The sequence below is a fragment of the Ischnura elegans genome, chromosome 12, assembly GCF_921293095.1.
Source record: "Ischnura elegans chromosome 12, ioIscEleg1.1, whole genome shotgun sequence".
NCBI classification, from domain to species: domain Eukaryota; kingdom Metazoa; phylum Arthropoda; class Insecta; order Odonata; family Coenagrionidae; genus Ischnura; species Ischnura elegans.
The window spans coordinates 94,510,516-94,530,101 of record NC_060257.1 but is presented as its reverse complement, the minus strand read 5'-3'; the positions used below and the strand labels follow the sequence as shown (position 1 = coordinate 94,530,101).

The window sequence follows — 19,586 nt, the reverse complement described above, 5'->3', positions numbered from 1 at the left end:
TCAGTTTTAGTTGAAATAGCGGCAGAAGAAGGGTTTGCTGAGGAGCCAAAACTTGGTCCAGGTTTGCAGCTAGTACGCGTTCGCGTTGTTTACGCGTCACCTTGGTGGGACTGGTAGTGCGCAGCTGTACGATGTCATCGACGGAGACGCCGATGATGTCTAGGTTGTCGCGGATGTCCTCAACAGGATTATCATTAATTAGACCACGAACAATTAAGAAGCATTTTTTATCTTCGGGTAACTGATATGTGTAGTATTCCCAGTTATTTTCTGCAAAAACTTTGACAAAATTCCTAAAGTCGTCAGATAAGTGGCACTGCACAAGGACTTGAGAGCCTGTGGTGTTGCATACTGGTGGGCTAGAGGAATCGGCAACCATTTTTCTGTATTTAATTGACCAGTAATTATTAGGAAAATGGGCGGAATTTTTCTTGAAGAAGTGGCTGAAGGTCCTGAGGAGGGCCGTTGAGATGTGGCGGAGGCCTGCGGGATCTGTGTGTGCGGTGACATAGCGGTAGCCTCAGTATTTCTGGGAATGAGGTCCTGAAGAGGGTCGGTAGGGTCCTTAGCGGAGGGACGGCTATGCAGAATGCAGGATCTAAGAACTTGGCTCTAGGAAAGGAAAAGCTGACAAGTGACTCTTTGCTCTCAGTGGGAATAATGACAGGAGTGCCGACAAGAGGTTGTGACTAGGGAACTATGCCATGATCTGACGCCCCTAAATTGTCCGGATGTTGCTCTGGTGGCTGCTGGACTTCAGCGTTGTCGGTTCCATGCGCTTGCGGCACGAAATCAGCAATGGCGCCTTGACGCGGCGTATCTGGTGAGACCGGAGAGTCGGACTCCATGATGTCTTCGTTATCGCTGGATGCGATGGCCGGCCGTGTCCCCCGGGGGTGAAATGGGCGATACTGACGGCCAAGAAGCCCGGGGTAGCGGCCGAGACGACCTGGGAAGTACCCGGGTGCAAGGCGCCACCCGAAGGTGATAACCGCGGTAACCAAGCTCGAAGTTAGGAAGGAGCCCGGCTAGTCGCGGCCCTCCGGGTGCCCTATTAGCGACGGGAATGACACGGTGTCTCTGGCGGGTAATCCCGCGGCGATTGACGCACAACGCCGGATGGCGTTCGCGGTGGCTTATGTAGCGTCGTCGTGCTGACACGGGGCACCAGGCTCCGGTAAGTGCAGTATTCACCAGCTGACCGGAAGGCTATGCACACGAATGGACCCCAAGCTTAAAAACTCATTGTCAACCGCTCCTCACCCTTGTGGAGCTATTGCTTTAAGCTTATTGTGTTTTTTTATTGGAGCTGGGAGCTGCTGCGTCAATACGGGACTCGTCTCAATAAGGTAGGATTTTTCTGAGCGAGAAACAACGTGCAGGTTTGCTCCAAATTATTTTTTCACTTACTTTATAATTTACTGAATCGGAAGGGAAAAGACTTCGGGTAGTCTTTGAAGAGTAAGTTTCCTTATGATCATGTTTTAGAGCGCACTATCTTGAAGCATAATCATCGTTGCTCTGCAGCGAAAACAACTTTTTATGTACTTCGTTATGGGATCACAAAAGGCAAGATTTATTAAAGAGATTTTCCGCTATCAATTCGTACCATTCTAATCTCTCTAATTACTTAGCACGTCATACCCCAACGAAAGTCAAAGCAATACAAAAATATATTCAAGAGCACATGTAAACGAAGTATTCCGTCGTCTGCGACTTCAAAAGCAAATCATATGGTCATATACGGTCGGAAATATCGTTATAATCGAAATACACTATCGATAGTCGCACCAGTGCGCATCATTTCTGCGCATAAAATTCGCCGAAATCATTCACCGTGTATAGCGGTACCGGCGAATGAATATAATTCGAATGATCTTTCGAATGAAAATTCATCGTGTACAGGGTGGTATTCAGAAGTAGTAGGACAGATTTTAAAAAAATTAATTTATTGAAAATTTTGATATACCGACTCAATACTCTTCAAAACCGTCCCTTTGGGCATCCACACACTTCTAGTAGCGAGCCTTCCACGTCGTGAAGGCCTTCTGGAAGTCGTCCTCCGGAATGCTGTTCAGCGCCCTCGTCGTCGCCGCTTGGACCGCTTCCACCGTGTCGAAACGATACCCCTTGAGCTGCCTCTTGGTTCTGGGGTACAGGAAGAAGTTCGGTGGTGCCACATCAGGGCTGTAAAGGGTGTTGAGGCAACGTGGAAACGCCGAATTTGGCCAGGAGATCCCTCACAATCCTCGCGCCGTGGCACGGTGCATTGTCGTGGTGGAGCCACAGGTCTGGTCGCACGCGTGTGATCCGATTTCGCAGCACTTCCGCGTCAAATCTTGCGTTTACAGAATGCCCAGGAGGTACAAACACCTTATGGACAATTCCATGACGGTCGAAAAATGCAATCAACATCGATTTCAATTTCGATTTCGAGGTGGACGGATGCCCGGGGCGTTGGTCGTCCTCGACGAGCTCCATGCCATCCCGATACAACTTGTGCCACTCAAATATCGAGGAATGCCTCATGGTATCATCCTTGTAGGCCTGCGTAAGCATTTTCTTCGTTTCGGTTGCGGATTTTATAATTTTGCAGCAAAACTTGATGGCGTACCGCTGCTCTACATTTTGCTCCATCACGAGGCGTCTAAACAGGAGGTCACTAAAACAGTTGTCCACAATCAACTAATGCACGGAGGCGACTGCCGCATGTCGAAAATTGTTCCCAAGACTCCCCACCACAATATCCAACCTTGCAAACCCCCCTCAATCTTTCCACCCGCGTGGAAAACAATCAGTCCTACTACTTCTGGATACCACCCTGTAAAGCGGCCTTTACACAGATGTTAAATGAATTGGGTTCGGAGCCGCTAGAGACTCGGAGGGTGCGCGCTAGGCTTAGATAGCTTGAGTAATTGAGTATGGATATGTTCAAGAGCGACATGGAGATCATATTAGAACCCCAGATAATTTTCAGGTACGACAAAAACGATAAAATAATATAGATATATAGGCGAACGCATAGGTGCGGGGATTCGTTATCTCCCACGCACGACAAAGGACTTTGATAAATGCTAAGCGTAAGGTCGTTAGAACATTTCATTTTCATAATGAATCATGAATACGGCGGGTTTCCCGACATCTCCCGCCACACGCCTATTGAGGCAGCTTGCGGGGTAGTATGCAGATGTAGATGACTACTATAAAACTTTTGTTCATTCGCTGAACTACTACGGTGTACTAAGAATTTCGCGATCTGTGCTTCTCGATCGGAGCTTCCCCTTCCAACAACGCTTCCATCCCTACTTCCAGTCCTGGGAGAACTACTTGGCACTGATTCCCACGGTACGCTTTGTCAATAAAACATACAAGAGAAATGTGTAGCTATACTCAGACATTGTAATCTGATATTTTTTCTCGATGAATGAATTGGGTTATCGACTACCCAGAAACACATCCGGGGATATCGGGTTTCGTTAGTGAACTTTAGGGAGAGCGGGCTGGGGAAAATTGGAATGTCACATGATCCGTAGTGATCCCCAAAATATGGGACTCTGAGGACCCCGAAGCTAGGGGACCCCAGAGTCCTCTTGATGGTAGTTCTCTACACAACACCCTCATAGCGTTATGAGGGTTATGCACAATGACATAATCGACGCTCCAGAGGAGTCTCTGGGGGTCCCTGAGCTCGGGGCCCTAGGCGATCGCCGACCAGCCGACCTGGCCAGACCGCCCCTAGAAAGATTTCGTATATCAAGCTTAAGTAGCTGACCCTTCTTGACGTCTCACAAGCAGAATTGGCAGCAGTTTTCATGATAATACAGTTGAAGAAAGAAGTTGATTTTTAATACCGAATTCGTCAACTCACTGGTTTAAAACGGAATATCATCAACACTTAAAAAAAACCTGAATGCAAACTTGAAATCGCTTTTACATCTTATTGTAAAGAAAAAAAATCCTCAAAAAGCACTGTAATTAGTTTTATTTAAAATACAATATCTGTCGGAGAAAAAAGTATTGGATACAAAAGTTTATGAAGGGTACTGGGTACGCATGACGGCGTTGAGAGGTTAAAGAACTAGGCCTCAAATCGAGGGATCTGGGTTCAAATCCCGGTCAGGGCGAATGATTTTTCCTCTCAGAAATTTCACACAAATTTGCAAATAGATTTCGTATCATGGTTTCTGGCCCCTTTTAGAATGTACTGCCTGCTTCTGAAAAAAGATTTCTCTCTCCGAACTAGTGCTTCTGGAGAAAATATGATGAATGGAGTTAGAAAGAGTGGCTGATGAATAAACGCCGGTTAAATGATCCATTATGGATCTTTGATTAAATGAACCTATGGCTAGCATAATAAGTAAAAGGAAAGTCGATTGTAGCTATCCTTTTTAATTGCAACATCCTCAACACGATTTAGCGACATTATGCTACATATTCTCACTAAACTCGGAAGATATATCATACAGGAAGAGGTACATAGTTATTTCAACTATCATCCGTCTTTCTGCCGAGGTAATATGCTCTGCACAACTGAAATGGGCCATCATTTTCCCGTAGCAAGCAAACTATAAGAAGGATTGCAAGTGCCTCTGAGCGATACTTTACACATATGCGGGTATTATCCAAGATATTTTTGTCGTAGGAGTAAGCACTGAAAATTTCCTTTTTGGTAAATAGTTCAAATTTTGCCTGATGAATTCTCCAAGGTTATTATCGCAGGAAGCAAGGGAATGTAGTCAGCCATTTACACTCCCTAACATGGCTCCAGGTGTCACGCTTATGCATTCAGAAATTGATCTTTCAGTAAAAATTATTTTTTTATTGTTAGATAATTTACCAGAAGCTGTTATTGAATTGTATTTAAAATTTAAAACTTAACCTCATCGTAAAATTTACTTCTCTTAACAGAAGGACATAATTTTAGGGATAAAGCTATATCGTAGCTAAAACATACACCAATTAATGACATATATATGTATTTCAAGACTTTCGAGTCTCGTGGATGTGGTATCGTCTCGTCAAAAAGTGGTCTCGTCTCGAGTCTCGCGGCAACACTATTACCGCTGGAGTGATATAAATTCATTACCATACATTTGTGATTGCAGCAGTAGTAATGTAATGAGTATTTTATAGAAATAGCAATTGATTTATGATAATAAAATTGATACGCACCATGTATTTTGGTTTCGAGCATGTAGTATTTTTTCGGTTAAGATGCGTTTGGTGGGGCCGTGGAGCTGGTAGTCCCGGGATGGGCGTGGTACACCCTCCGAAGGATCACCATTAACCTGGAACCCTTTCCTCGACGCGCTCACCCTCGCTGGCCACTCTCTTGGGCCCTCCGAGCGAGGGGCCTCCCACCCGAAAAGTGACCACTCTGACTGCTATTTGAAAATCAATCAATCAATCCAATAATCAAGAAATAATTGTTTGCACCGTACTCCCACCATTCGGGAGATCAAGTGCGTATTTGAACCGTGTTTCTGCGATGAAAAATAACGATTTTGTTAACTTTGCAAAACATGGCTGCAGACCACCGGAAAATAGCAACAGCGCTTTCGACTGGGTAAGGTAGCGGGCCGTTTGAGTGAGTTTCGAGCATGTATTGGCCGTCTCATAAGTATATACACCTACAAGGGTGTATATACTATCTGCAATCTGATCAATCATGAGCAAGCAAAAGGATTCCCACATGCACACCACACGGAACAAAATACGTTACGCATAATAAAAATTATACTTCCGCATTCATTCAAAGACAAAAATTGCGAATTACTCAATAAGATTTTTTATCAATAAAGCTAGAAAACACATAACATGCTGTTATGTGTTTTCTAGCTTTATTGGCAATATTATTATTTTCTGCTACCATGAATTTATCACATAGATTTAATGTATTTTTTAATTTACGGTCTGACAGGGATTCCCATCCGAGTTTAAATAAGAAGTCATTTGCACTAACAAGACTATCGTAACGACCTTTCACGTACCTGGCAGCTCCTCTTTGCACGCGTTCTAACTATTTTTTAAGCCTATTTTATGAGGATCCCAAACACTGGCAGCGTATTCTAAATGGAGTCTAATGAGGGAGAAGTAGCTAATTTCTCTCGCTAAAATGAAAAAGACACGTGTGGATTCTTCTTGTGTGGAAATAAAATAAATGCGGGACAATTATAAAAATCGAAAAATGAGACAAAGAAAACTCTTATCGAGGCATAAAATGCATTCAAACGAAAAATATAGAGCGAATATTTAAACGTCAACCCTAAGGCTTTCTGATTATTTGCAAGAGAGGTCCATGGAAATAGTGCTACAGCCTCTTCACTTATAAACGAACGATGGGATTGACTAACAATCGAGATAAAGCTAATGTCTTGAATAACTTTTTGCTTAGTATTTATTTGACCGTGCGATGTGCATGTCTTGGTCCTCATGCATGCTGCATTTTGGTGATTGGTCACCCCCTGCCAAGCACATTAGAGTTGGCTCGCAGGGTATTATGTAGATTTAGATGAAGGTGGCTGGTATAAGTGACCACAACATAGTGCATGGAAAATTTCATATCGTCGCAAATAGAAAACCTGCGTCGAGAAGAAGGATGCATCTATTCTGTAGGGCGGTTTTTTGAAGGGTTAAATCGGTACTTGTCGATATCATTCACTGATTTCAAAGACGCCACTCTCAACCTTGGGGTGAACGAGTCGATAATCATGTTTCGTTTGATAGTCATCTAGACAGCCAACATCTGTGAGCAAAACAACACCTCGTATGTAGAAAAGCGAGGTCTTGTGAAACTAAACTCATTCTTTACAGGGGTGTCGATCGAAGTATATGCAAATTTTACTTACTAAATTTAGAGAATACGTTTTCTCAGACAACGTGAAACATATTCTACGTTTACCGACGTACAATGACGTGATCACGATAAGAAACTAAAAATAATAGACGGCAAAACATAGAGATTTAAAATGTATTTCTTCCCTCGTACTATTAAGAATAGCAACGGTGTCTCAGTTAATAGAATTATTGCCGTCACCGCTAGAACGACTCACTGCATGTTTTTTACATAGTTATAAACTTGCTTGGATTTGCTGAAGGAATCACTAACAATGGGCAAGTTATGTATTTGTATATGGTGTGCACGTGGTGGTCCTTTTGCATTCTGCATTTTGAAGATCACCCCGGCTAAACACCATGGTGTAACATATCTGTAGATGTAGAACATACTAATAGGTTTGTAGAAATTTTGTGTATCCTGCTGCTTATGTATTCATTAATTCTTGTTCCAGAAATTTTTCTTTTTTCTTATCCCTTCTCATCATGCCTGCAAGAGCAGGTGGCAAATTTTTCCTTTGCATGAATGTGGAAGTGTAATCCAAATCCCAGATCGGAATATGGTTTGCCCATAGAGGTTCTCCATGGGTTTGCCAGTCGAGTTCTTTGGGCCCGAGAGAGCCTTCATATTCCACCACAAAATTTATGTCTGCAGCGTTGCCAAGTCAAAAGGGGACTTTTACCATATATTGGACAAAATTCTTGAAAATCATCGTAGGAAGACGATCAAAAAGGCCCCTATTTCTGGTATGATCAAGAAGACGATAAAGGCAATAAATTGTTGATAGCACGAGAGGAACTGTTAAATGAAAATTATAGTACACGTGGCTCAGATGTGTGGGGGCCCTCCCGGTGTTTTGGGTCCGTCCCTCGCGAGCTCAGATCCTCGGGAAAGGGACGGATTAGGCTGGGAGTCGAGGGTGGACCCTCATTAGAGGGACTGACCGTCGCTGGTCCCCTTGAGAGCGACATTGATTTAATATTTTTCTTAATATCAAAACCTTCCTTCAAAAAAGCTCCCTTCAAAAGTAAGATAATATATTATTTTTTCACAAAAAATAACTACTTTTTATCAAATTTGATATGCAGCATACCAGACCTACGACGTAAGAAACGTAAGTTAGTAGGCGACTACTTTTACCTTACAAAAATCCAAATTTTCTTGTCCTAAAGGTTGTTGCATCGGTATAACTACATTTTTCTCAATTATTGAAAAATTGGTGAAGACCTTCAAAGAGAAAATAGTATGAAAAATTCTGTGTAGAGGGTTCAATTCAATATAATCAATGGTTATACGACAATTGCGAGAAGGAATTAAAGTAAAAATATACACGATTGTAACGTAAATTTAAGGAAATGTTTTTTTTTATAGCCTTTGCGATAACTTTTGTACAAAAACTATTGACGCCAGTAGATGCAGCGTCTCTTTCTACATTAGAGTACACGGTTAAACAGTGCATGGCGCAGCATAAATTTTTATGCTGCTTTTGACAACACCGCGCTCCCGGCCTTATGGAGATTAATATGGGAAACGAATCTTCATGAGATCTCATACAGCCAACTCAATGTGAAACGCTCTATACCACCCCGCCTCCAACAGTTCGGAAAAAGGGTATAGTACACAACATTCAAGACATACATGAGTTTGATCGGATGAATTTGACTTTTCGGCACAGCCTAATGCATATAACATATCATTTGATACAAGTGATAGTGTCAATAATTGAATCTCTAAAATGGGTTTTTCATCCCCTAGAAGTCATCCAAAGAACCGGAATGGATTTTGAAGTCTCCTGATAAGAAAAGGAATCCAAATTTATCTCATCTCGTTTGCTTTTTTTATTGCACTCCTGGTTTTGGTACAGTTGAAAATTGTTTTTTGCGTTCCCTGACAACTGATTTTCCCTCTGGTAATCCCATTCGCTAGAGGCAGGCATTGGAGATGCCGATAACCTCTCCTTAACCCGTGTAATCCCCACTCGCTGTTCTTGATGTCGTCACATGTTAACCGCGTGGCGCTGCTGTACATACAGCCCATGAAAACCCAGTCAACGTAATCAATTCATAAACCAGAATGCAATTTTCAAATCACGGGGCATTAATTTTGCCATCTTTTTCGCGAAATAAGGTAAAAGTATGAGTAAATTTCGATAGAAAAATGACAAAAATTGTCAAGTTTGCATACACATAAATTACCAAATAAAATGTTCCCTTTTAAAAATCAAAAGTCAGAAAAAAGACACTAATAAATTAACGCTTGCAGTAACTCTTCAGTTTTGCCTATTTGGCGTTAACCATGGTAACAAACAACAGCATAATAAACTCGATGCAGTTCTTCCCCGGAAAATTATCTTCTTTAAGTCTTCTCGGGATATCCGCCGGTTGAAATGTACGTGCATCACCAACAAAGGTATTCACCGGACGAGTCGTGGACCGTCATAGGAGTGAGTCAAATGTTGATATTTTACTATACAGTCACACAATTAGCTAAGGAAGGCAATGAGATCCGGCTTAGTAGGAAGGTTAAACAGTTTATTTTGATGAACTTTTGATGAACACTTTTATCCTGTCAAGTAACAAGAATAGTTCAAAATATCTGTTCCTGACGGACAGCCAGGGTCATTCAAGTAGTAAAATATTATTTACCGGGCATTTAGAGCATATGAAAGCTTAGTGTGGTATCATAAGGTTTGTGCCGCGTGTTATAGTAAATTCTAGAAAATTCTGTCCCAGGTCTTTATTAGGTTATCCATATGCAAGAAAATGTCCGCTGCCCATTTGTAGAACAAGCCAGAATTAAAATTTATCAACTCAGCGTCTGATTTTATTCGCGTATTTAGCGCTAGAAAAAGTTTCTGTGTAGAGTGAAACCGGCAGACTAACGTAGCGTGGAGGCATCGCGAGTCTCCTCAATTGTTCCAATATTCGATTTTCCAACTGAAGAAATAGCCCAAAAATATTCGAAGTCACTCGCTAATTTCTAATTTGACGATGGACAGGGGATCATACTCATCAAAAGTAATGTCAACAATTAACTCATTAATTAGTGATTTATTTAATTTAACTCTTTATATATAAAGGTGGAATTCCCATTTAACAAGCATTAAAAAAAGAGTACCTATATGATATGTTAAATTAAATTCCATTTTTCCCATAAATTGTCTAAAATATATATCGTTATAATGCCACTTTGCAAATTATATGCTACAACGAATAAAGTTTCTTCTCCTCACCTTCCTTATTATTACAACAATGTAGTGTTTATGATCTTGGAGTATAGGTCATGATAATAAAATACACATTTGGCCAACGTTTCGGAGATTTATTCTCCTTCCTCAGGGCTCTTAATTATAATGAATGTTTACAAAGAAAATAAAGAAGATAAATTAATTAAGTGGTTACAAAAATTTGAATACAATTGTGCAGTACAAATTCATTGGTAAATTAAAAATTGTCAACAGAATTAAACAACATACCTGTGATAGAAAAGTTTCGTTACTAGGCTAATCATGGTTACTTATTAATATTGATTCATTTGTTAACAAATGGTATCTAAATTATACTAAACAATTTTAATTTCGATGAATTAAATAATAATAAATTTTACTTAGGTGTTCGATGTCCGATCTTTTATTGCAACTGTTATTTGATTTTGATATGTAAAACATTTCTTTAAATAATCTTTTCTTAAAATTGGTTTCTATGTCTAAAATTTTGGTGTTCTCGAAATCAAAATGATGGCTATAGTCTAGACTGTGATTTGCAAGAGCAGAAAGAGTGAAATTTTAGACATAGAAACCAATTTTAAGAAAAGATTATTCAAAGAAATGTTTTACATATCAAAATCAAATAACAGTTGCAATAAAAGATCGGACATCGAACACCTAAGTAAAATTAATTATTATTTAATTCATCGAAATTAAAATTGTTTAGTATAATTTAGATACCATTTGTTAACAAATGAATCAATATTTATAAGTAACCATGATTAGCCTAGTAACGAAACTTTTCTATCACAGGTATGTTGTTTAATTCTGTTGACAATTTTTAATTTACCAATGAATTTGTACTGCACAATTGTATTCAAATTTTTGTAACCACTTAATTAATTTATTTTCTTTATTTTCTTTGTAAACATTCATTATAATTAAGAGCCCTGAGGAAGGAGAATAAATCTCCGAAACGTTGGCCAAATGTGTATTTTATTATCATGACCTATACTCCAAGATCATATAACACTACATTGTTGTAATATGCTACAACAAGCAGAATTTTTTCTGATAAAAAATCAAACATAATAGTGATAATACAGAAAATGAAATCCTAAAAATGAGAAAATAGAAAAATATATTAGGCTGTCCCATATACAAAAAAATATTTTTTTAAATTTCAAAATCGTCAACCGGATTTCAATGAACCTCAGGTATACATACGATACGGCTCGCGCTAGGACCAAAAGCATAATATGTTGCCGTTTGTATCTCAGTGTCGGAAAATGGTAGGCCAGGGAACGAAGAAAGAGCTTCTGCAGGAGGAGCGACCATAAATGAGGAGGGTGGAGAGGGGATGGAGCCGTGGCGGCCCTAATCACAAACTTCAATAGCAGTATTATTAAAGACAAAGAACATAAGCAATATTTGCTTCAGATCGTTTCCCAATTTCGAAAAATGATAAAAGAGGATACGAAGATAGAGATAGTTCAACTGAAATCTGGAATTGTTGAATAATTTTAGCAGTACGCTAACAAATTTGTGAAGATTTTCCAAGTTAAGAATTATTCCCATACGTGCCGACATGATTTGGTCTACGAAACGAGTTCAAAATTGAATTTGAGAGAGAGAGAGTCACTGAAGCATGTGAGCACGGCGGGCGACCGTGGGTGAGGAGGAGAGGGAGGGGAGGGGAGGGGGACGGCCTCAGCCGTGTGTTGCGCCGCGTCGCGCGAGCCGCATCGCTTAGCGCCACTCTTGGAGCCAGGCTGCGCGGGCCTAAGGCAAAGCCTAAATGGTGGAAGATACGTAAAAACCGATGAAATTTTAGTCCTATGAATCATAACTTACCCTGATTACCCTTATTTCAACAGTTTTTGCGAAATCGTATGACAATTAAGGGCGTTGGTATTTCGGCACCTCTCGCTAACTAATTATTTAAAAATTTTCGAAATTTGTTTTGCCTATCCTTGTATACCTGAGGGTCATCGAAATATGGTTGATGATTTTGAAATTTTAAAAAAAGTGTTTTTTTTTTGGGACAGCTTATAAATTTATACAGCAACTATTAAATGCATTTCATACATACATGAGCAGTGCTTTGCACATTTTGCGAATCATATGTTCAGCTTTTATTTTTTTTGATGATTTTATTGATATCGGAGTAACGCTTGCAATGTTCCAGTCTAGCGGTAACTTCCCTTCGGAGAGTGACTTCTTGAATATGATCTCTAAGTAAGGTGATTCCGCAGTAAATGGGATGTATAAATTAAATAAAGTATTTTCTGTAGTGCTTTCGATGTGAGAATTTACGTGTTTTCTTTGTCAATATTTTCGGTGAAAAGTTTACCATTTTTATCAAAAAACGAATCTACGGTTGAAGATTTTCCCTGAAGCTCTCTCGCGTACAACCAAAAGGATTTCGGATTTTCTTCGAGTAATTCGCAAAATACTTGCAGTTCGCATTGTTTTCTAGGTTATTGAGTGTTGTGCAGCGTAATTTTCTTTTGCTTCAAGTTCCTTCGATTTGTCACCTAACCTAATTGACTCTCTGTACAAGTCGAATAGTTTTCTCTGTTTCCTAAGGTCTCTTCAGAGATCGTTGTTGTACCACCGTGCTTCTTTATTATCACATTTCATTTATTGCGGAATAAATTCGTTAGTTCTTTGGCGAAGGATTTCTTAGTAGTGTTTCATGTGTTACATCTGTGCTTTTATCTCTGTGTAACTAATTAAGCTCTCTCTGTGATGTGACATAAATAAACTCTCTCTGTGTAATATCTGTGTAACTAATTAAGCATCTCGGCAAACTTAATGAAGTTGCATTTATCAAATAATAAAATATTGCGTTTTTTTTTACAGCTGGCACTACATAAATTTTTAACATGACAAGAATCACTCTGTCATCATATGTACCGTCATTAATATCGATTTGTGTTCTCAAACTAGGATGGCTTACTGCTAAAAGGTCTAAATGTTATATCCTCTGGCTTGTCAACTACTTGGGCGAGAAAGTGATTTTCAAATACGTTGAGTAAGATCTCGCTGATTTCTCTTTTCCATGAATTCGGTTTTACAGTGTAAGTATACCAATTTATTGGTGGAAGATTAAAATCACCCCTAATAACTATCACACTTTTACTGTCCCTCATAGTTAATTTGGATATTTGATTTTCTAATTGGTAAATAATACCAACTTCGGAGTTTGTACACCATACGCTTTCCATTTCGTTGTCAATTATTTCTAAGGCGACGCTGTGTAACTGTGATTTAACTGCCATAAAAACTCCGCACCTCTTCTGATGCGTCGATCGCACCTGTAGATTTTTCATCCCGGAGGAAAAGCTTCGGTGTCACTTACATCTTCCGTAAGCCAGCTCTCTCTCCCCATGACCACGTCATCGCCCTGAAAAATATGCTCGATTTCGGCGCGCTTGTTTATAATGCTACGGAAATTAACTACAGCAAATTTAATGTCAAATTATGTAGTTTGAGTTTACTTTAGGTCTTTTCCAAGCTACAGAGATGGGTCGCAGCAGTTTTATGTAAATTTGGATGTCAATCGTTCTATTCCGGTCCATGGCAGATATTTCCGTAACAGTAGGTAAATGTGAATTTCATCTCCTTTCACGCGGATGCGTAGATCTGAAACACATTTCACATTTACACCCTCCTCGAATGGCATTTTTTTTTGGTCTGGATGGATAACTCGCTTCACACTTAAGCTATCATTTTAAAATTATCAGTGTATATATAGTTTTACTAACCATCCTGGTATGATAACTTACTAATGCGATGAGGAAAACCAATTTTTTTCTATTTTTGATATTTATTTGCCACTATTATGTTTTAATGTTAACCTTAAAATATTGTTCATAAATATAGTAAGATTATTTCCAATGCGCTGCATGTGTGGACATTTTGGGCAGCTACGAGCTAGTAAATTCCCAGGTATCCACATTCGGGATACAGATGTGCATATGTATTTACATAAGATCCTTCGAAATGTTCCTCGACGGGGTAAATAACATAAAAAATATCCCAGGTTGGGCAGAAGCACAGGACACAAAAAGATTAAAAAAACACTTACAGAACTAAATTTTCGGTGGTATACATCCACCTTCCTCAGAGTTAGGTAGGAGTATCAACCTCTCCCTACCTAACTCTGAGGAAGGTGGATGTATACCGGTATGGTATTTGGAGGAGGCGCCGACAGTTGAGGTCATTTGCGCCATGAGGGTAGGGTATGGAAGGAAGGGTGGAGAGAAACCCGGCGTCGGCATTAGCCTGCTCTTAACGAAAGGTGCCAAAGGGACCACCGCTTAACGTCCCATCAGACGGACGGAATGTTGCGCTTGAAATGTCCTCCACACAACACTCAAGCAGGGATCGGACAGTCTTTGGATAATCTCTGCCACTGCTGGGATTTGAACCCGAGCCTGCCGGGTGGGAAGCCAACACTCTAGCCACCACACCAACCCGATCCCCTGGATGTATACCACCGAAATTATTTTTCTGTGAGTGTTTTTTTATCTTTTTGTGTCCTGTGCTTCTGCCCAATCTGGGATATTTTTAAGTATTTGCATAAGAATATATATTTCTTTTCTTTGTTTTTCCTTTACTTGTAATTGCACTTATTAAGTCTTTTTGGCATATTTTTTGTGCTTTTATTAAATAATTCTCCTATACCGTAATTTATTTGTAACATATCTCATACTCATAATTTTCTCAAAGGAAATTTTTTAGACTTTTTGATTCAGGAAAATGTTAACAGAATTTGTTTCCGTGAAAATTTCTCATTCACTTGTGCCCTTCACTTTCAATAAAGACGATGCGGGAGTCATAAGTAGTGCAGTCGTTGAAGAATTGAGTCACCTCCGAATTTTTTAGTGCAAACCTAAAGTCTGTACTTAATATGAAAATGTGCCAAAAAATAGTATTGACACAGCACAATTGGCATTTCTATCCTGGTGGTAGTTCATTCTCCTTTATGGGTGGAAAAGATTTTCTCCGAGTAACGTTTTTTACTACCTAATAAGAAATCGACAGAGGACCAAAGTTTTGGGTCTTTTAATTTTTTTTCTAATAAATAAATCCTTTTTGACTTATTCACGATCGAAAACTTATTGAAAAACATGTTTTCAAACTGCCCTCTTCGATTTAAAGAAAAACTACGCCTCATATCAACGCATGTATAGAAAATAAAAATTTAGCTCACAGAACGACAGAAAGAACTGTTTTTTTTTTTAAAGAAATAATATAAGGGGAGTATAAAGTATTAAAAGAAAATGGAGATGGCACTTTTCAACAGGTTTATTTAGAGTACGACGCGTTTCAACCGTTAAGTCATTATCAAGCACAATGAGGATTGGTTGGTCACGGAGCTGTATTTATACGGAAGGTGGCAGGTGGAAGGGGGAGTTTAGGAAGATGGAGTATGCATCATTGGGTGGTGCGCTTAGGGAAACGTATGGAAAGGAGGGGGGAATGTCCAAAAAACATTTGTTCGTTCGTAAGATAAATGACTCCTTCTTGCTAAATTTCCAGTTTTTCCAAAGTGTCGAGTCTTCGGCCTTTCCTCTCCACGTGGACGATCTCCGGGTCAAAATCACAAGAATATTTATCTTCGAGGAGATGTTTCGCCACGAGAGAGGTGGTATCTCCTTTATCCCAGCATTTTCTCTGTTCCTTCACACGCGTATCGAATCTCCTGCCCGTCCGACCAATGTGCACTTTATTACAGACCTTGCACTTTAATCTATAGACCCCTGATTGTTTAAGGTGCGGAACCCTTTCTTTATTGCGGCAAAGCACCTTTCCCAAGGTGATTGGATTATAAAAGCAAGTTCGGAGTTTGTTATTAGGGATACGCTTGGCGATTTTGTTGGATGCATCGCCAATGTACTGAATTTTGCACCACTTTTTGGTTTCTGGTGGGGGCGGCACAAGGACACACAGATTTTTGATGGCAACGTCACGTTGTTTTTTATTTAAAAGTCTGTCTATTAAACCGTCACTGTAGCCGTTCACCCGAGCTATGTGTTTGACTACGTTGAGTTCTTTTGAGAAATCCACCGGTTGAAGGGGTAGGGACACCATCCTATGAATTACAGAGTAGAATGATGCCAGTTTGTGAGTTATGGGATGGGTTGAGTCTTAAGGGATCACTGCGTCATTATAGCACTTCTTCCGGTACACTCGAAACTCGTGGTTACCATTGATCAGGGATATCTTCAGGTCTAAAAAATTCAGCTGACCACTTTCGTCTATCTCTTGCTTAAAATTGATCTTTGGGTGTTGACTGTTAAAAGTAAAAAAAAAAAAAACAGTTCAATTGGCGATAGTTACCCGACCAGCAGCAAATGATATCATCCACATATCTATACCAGTAAGTTACACTCTTTAGAAGATGGTTTCCCGAATTAAAAAGTTTACACTCAAAGTCGGCCAATAACGGAGACAGGGGATTGCCCATCGCCAGGCCTTCCGTCTCGGGATAAAATCCGTCGTTAAACATAAAATAATTTTGGCTTGTACAGGTTGTTCTAGGGTTAAAATGTCCTCTATTATGACGACATAAATATGAGAGTCGTGAAGTAAGTTCTTCGTCAATTCGATTGTTTCGGCGAGCAGTACAGATACGAAAAAATTATCCAATATCCACGTCGAAGGAAACCAATGTACAGCCCTTGGGAGGGTTGTGATTCGCAAGGCACCCATATAGGTCAATTGAGTTCGTAACACTGAATTTCGAGGTGAAAGATGAGTAGTTCCTGATAATCGCGTTTAATCTAGCCGCAAGCCTGTGGGTCGGGGCACTAATACTGGACATCACGGGCCTAATGCGATAACCCTCTTTGTGGATTTTGGGAAGCCCAAACAATCTCGGGAGAAGTGGGTTACACTACGCTGATTTTTCGCGGCTTTTGTGTAGACTCGAGTTCCCAGCTGTTATGGCTGTCTACTGAGGGTTTCATGGCAAATATTAGGTTTAGGCAATTTTAATTCATGTACTGATCACTGCATATCGTACGCTTGCTTAAGTGGGGGAGGGAATATGGGAGGGGATAAGGGCAGTTTTAGGGACTTTATGTTTCGCATTTTCGGAAGGGGTGTAATCCCAAAGGGTTTGCAATAGATCGTTTTGCGTCGCTGCGAAAGATTTTTCAAATCGAGGAAGGTATGATTTTATAGTGGTGAGAAGAGGAGTTATCTTCAGGTCTTTCCTGGTGTTTCTATTTGAGACGAACCACGGTGCCCCGACAATTCTTCCCACAATTACGTTCTCAGCAGATTGTATTCGTTTCAGGTGAGTTGCTGCAGCGTGGAGCCAGGCTGGGGATGCGTAAGATAGGATAGGTTTGATGCAGCTGTTGTAAAGGAGCAGTTTTGTTTTTAGACTCAACGGCGAGGTGGATTTTAGAAGAGGTCTTAATGCAGCTTGTACTCCTTTCGCCTTATTGATGGAAGATGTAATGTATTCATTCCAGGTGAGCCTCTTGTCCATTTGGACGCCAAGGAATATTGTGGATTGCTGTTTTGGGATCCTTTGGTTTCCGTAATAAAGCCGGTGACCGTCGCCTGCCTTAGTTCGTCGGGAGAAGACGAAGAGAGTGCACTTGGACGCATTCACGCTGAGCTTCCATTAGCCCAGTCTTCGTATTCGTCGAGGTGCTGCTGCGCGAGATCAGCCGTTCGTTCCGGGTCGGAACCCTGGGCAAGGATAGTGGTGTTATCGGCATAAAGGAAAAGCTGGGTATTCGGAAGGGATGGGGAGTCATTTACGTAAAGGTTGAAGAGTACTGGGGACAGGATGGCGCCTTGTGGGGGAAGTGGGTTCATTTGAATTAGACTATATATCGTTCTCCCGTCAAAAAGACCGGTGCACTCACCCACGGCACTTTTCACACATGTCTAGAATCGAGGGGTTGGGTTCTTAGGCAGAACCAAGTACGCTTTATTACCAATAAAGTCTGCGCATGAAGTATTGCCATACCTTTCCCAAAGCGCACCACCCAATGACGCATACCCCATCTTCCTAAACTCCCCCTTCCACCTGCCACCCATCCGTTCCGTATTAATACAGCTCCTTGACCAACTAATCCTCATTGTGCTTGATAATGACCTAACGGTTGAAACGCGTCGTACTATAAATAAACCTGTGGAAAAGTGTCATCTCCATTTTCTTTTAATACTTATAGGATGTCATTCCGCTACATTTCACCTGCTGCTGTTACTTTTATTCAGAAGGAGAATAAAGATAAAGAGATATATGACCTGCGAAGGAAATTGTATTTTGTGGTTACTCAAATTGATGTATTCGACGTCAAATAACGGAGAAAGGATTGAATCTACGGGTATGATGACCCCAGAGTTTTTATAGCGCATAAATAGAACTTTCTCATGAGCACTCATAAAAAATGACTGATTAGAGTAAAAATGAAGGAATTGTGGAAAATAATTGAATACGAAAACCACTGTGGAAGCGTCAACGGGCGCTTCTCAAACTATTTGCAATTTGATTTCAAGTCAATCGGTTTAGCGTCAAAGGATTCGGATATTAGAGTCGATTTCAGTTTGAGTAAGTGGAGGCTTTTCATTCGCGAATTGCCATTCACGCGCCCAGGTGCAAATGCACGCACACGTGCAAATGGTTCACTACGTATTCGAAATGCTTCACTGGAAAAGTCTCATGGACGCTAGGCCGCGCCCATTTCCATCTCTCCCTGCATTCCAGCAACAATGCGTCGCCATGTTAAATAGCCCGGAGTCGCAATATGCCGCGTTATGGCGCCACGGTCGCCGCCGGCGGGGTTCGATTTGATGCGACAGTCATTGCGACAGGTCGCATGCATGACATTCCTATGACCACTCTCAATACATGCGGATATTAAAGTGATCGCCCAGCATCCGACATTCTTTGCCAGTTTAAATGCAAAACGGCTGTTAAATCTAAGCACCGCTCACTCTTTAAAAAGACGGACGCTACTACAACGACCGAGAGAGGCTTCTTCGCAAGAGGACATTTTGAATGTAAAAACCAGCGCACATAATAAAAATAGAGGGAAGATTTGATGAAATGGAATTCACCCGAGACGAAGATAAAGGCGTGCGAATTCCACGCGGCAAGTCCCCTTCTCCTGGCCACCTCGCATTTCACCCTGCGAGTTTCACACGCAATCTCCAAACAAACCAAAATTATATGACGTATAACCAGTGGAAACCATAATTTGAATTATCGGTAAAGGAAAGTAAACGATTAAAAATTTGTAAAAAAATAATTAACCATTTAATTTAATCGTTGCTTTAAAAAAAGTGAACTCTTACTTATGTTTGCTAAAACTTTACTATTATTGACTGGAAACTAACTTCTGTTATTATTATTCGTTAATTATGGGACGATTTTCCATGTGCATTGCTGGGAGATTTTCGGATTAAAAAATGTGAAAGGCAGTTTCGCAGTCGTAGGACCACATCTGAATATGCATCGAGAATAAGGGATGCGGTGCGGAAAGACTTTGCGGAAATACACGGCTTAATAAG

The 19,586-nt window shown here is 40.4% G+C and overlaps 1 protein-coding gene across 1 annotated transcript in view; it reads left to right on the top strand.

The window, feature by feature from the left end:
• The first annotated feature begins 868 nt into the window (after nt 1-868).
• Nucleotides 869-19,586, top strand: part of LOC124168754 — a 62,905-nt gene continuing 44,187 nt past the window's right edge. Inside the window, exon 1 of the mRNA XM_046547023.1 lies at nt 869-984. Within this exon, the coding sequence (XP_046402979.1) occupies nt 869-984 (116 nt within the window). The remainder of the gene's footprint in view (nt 985-19,586) is intronic.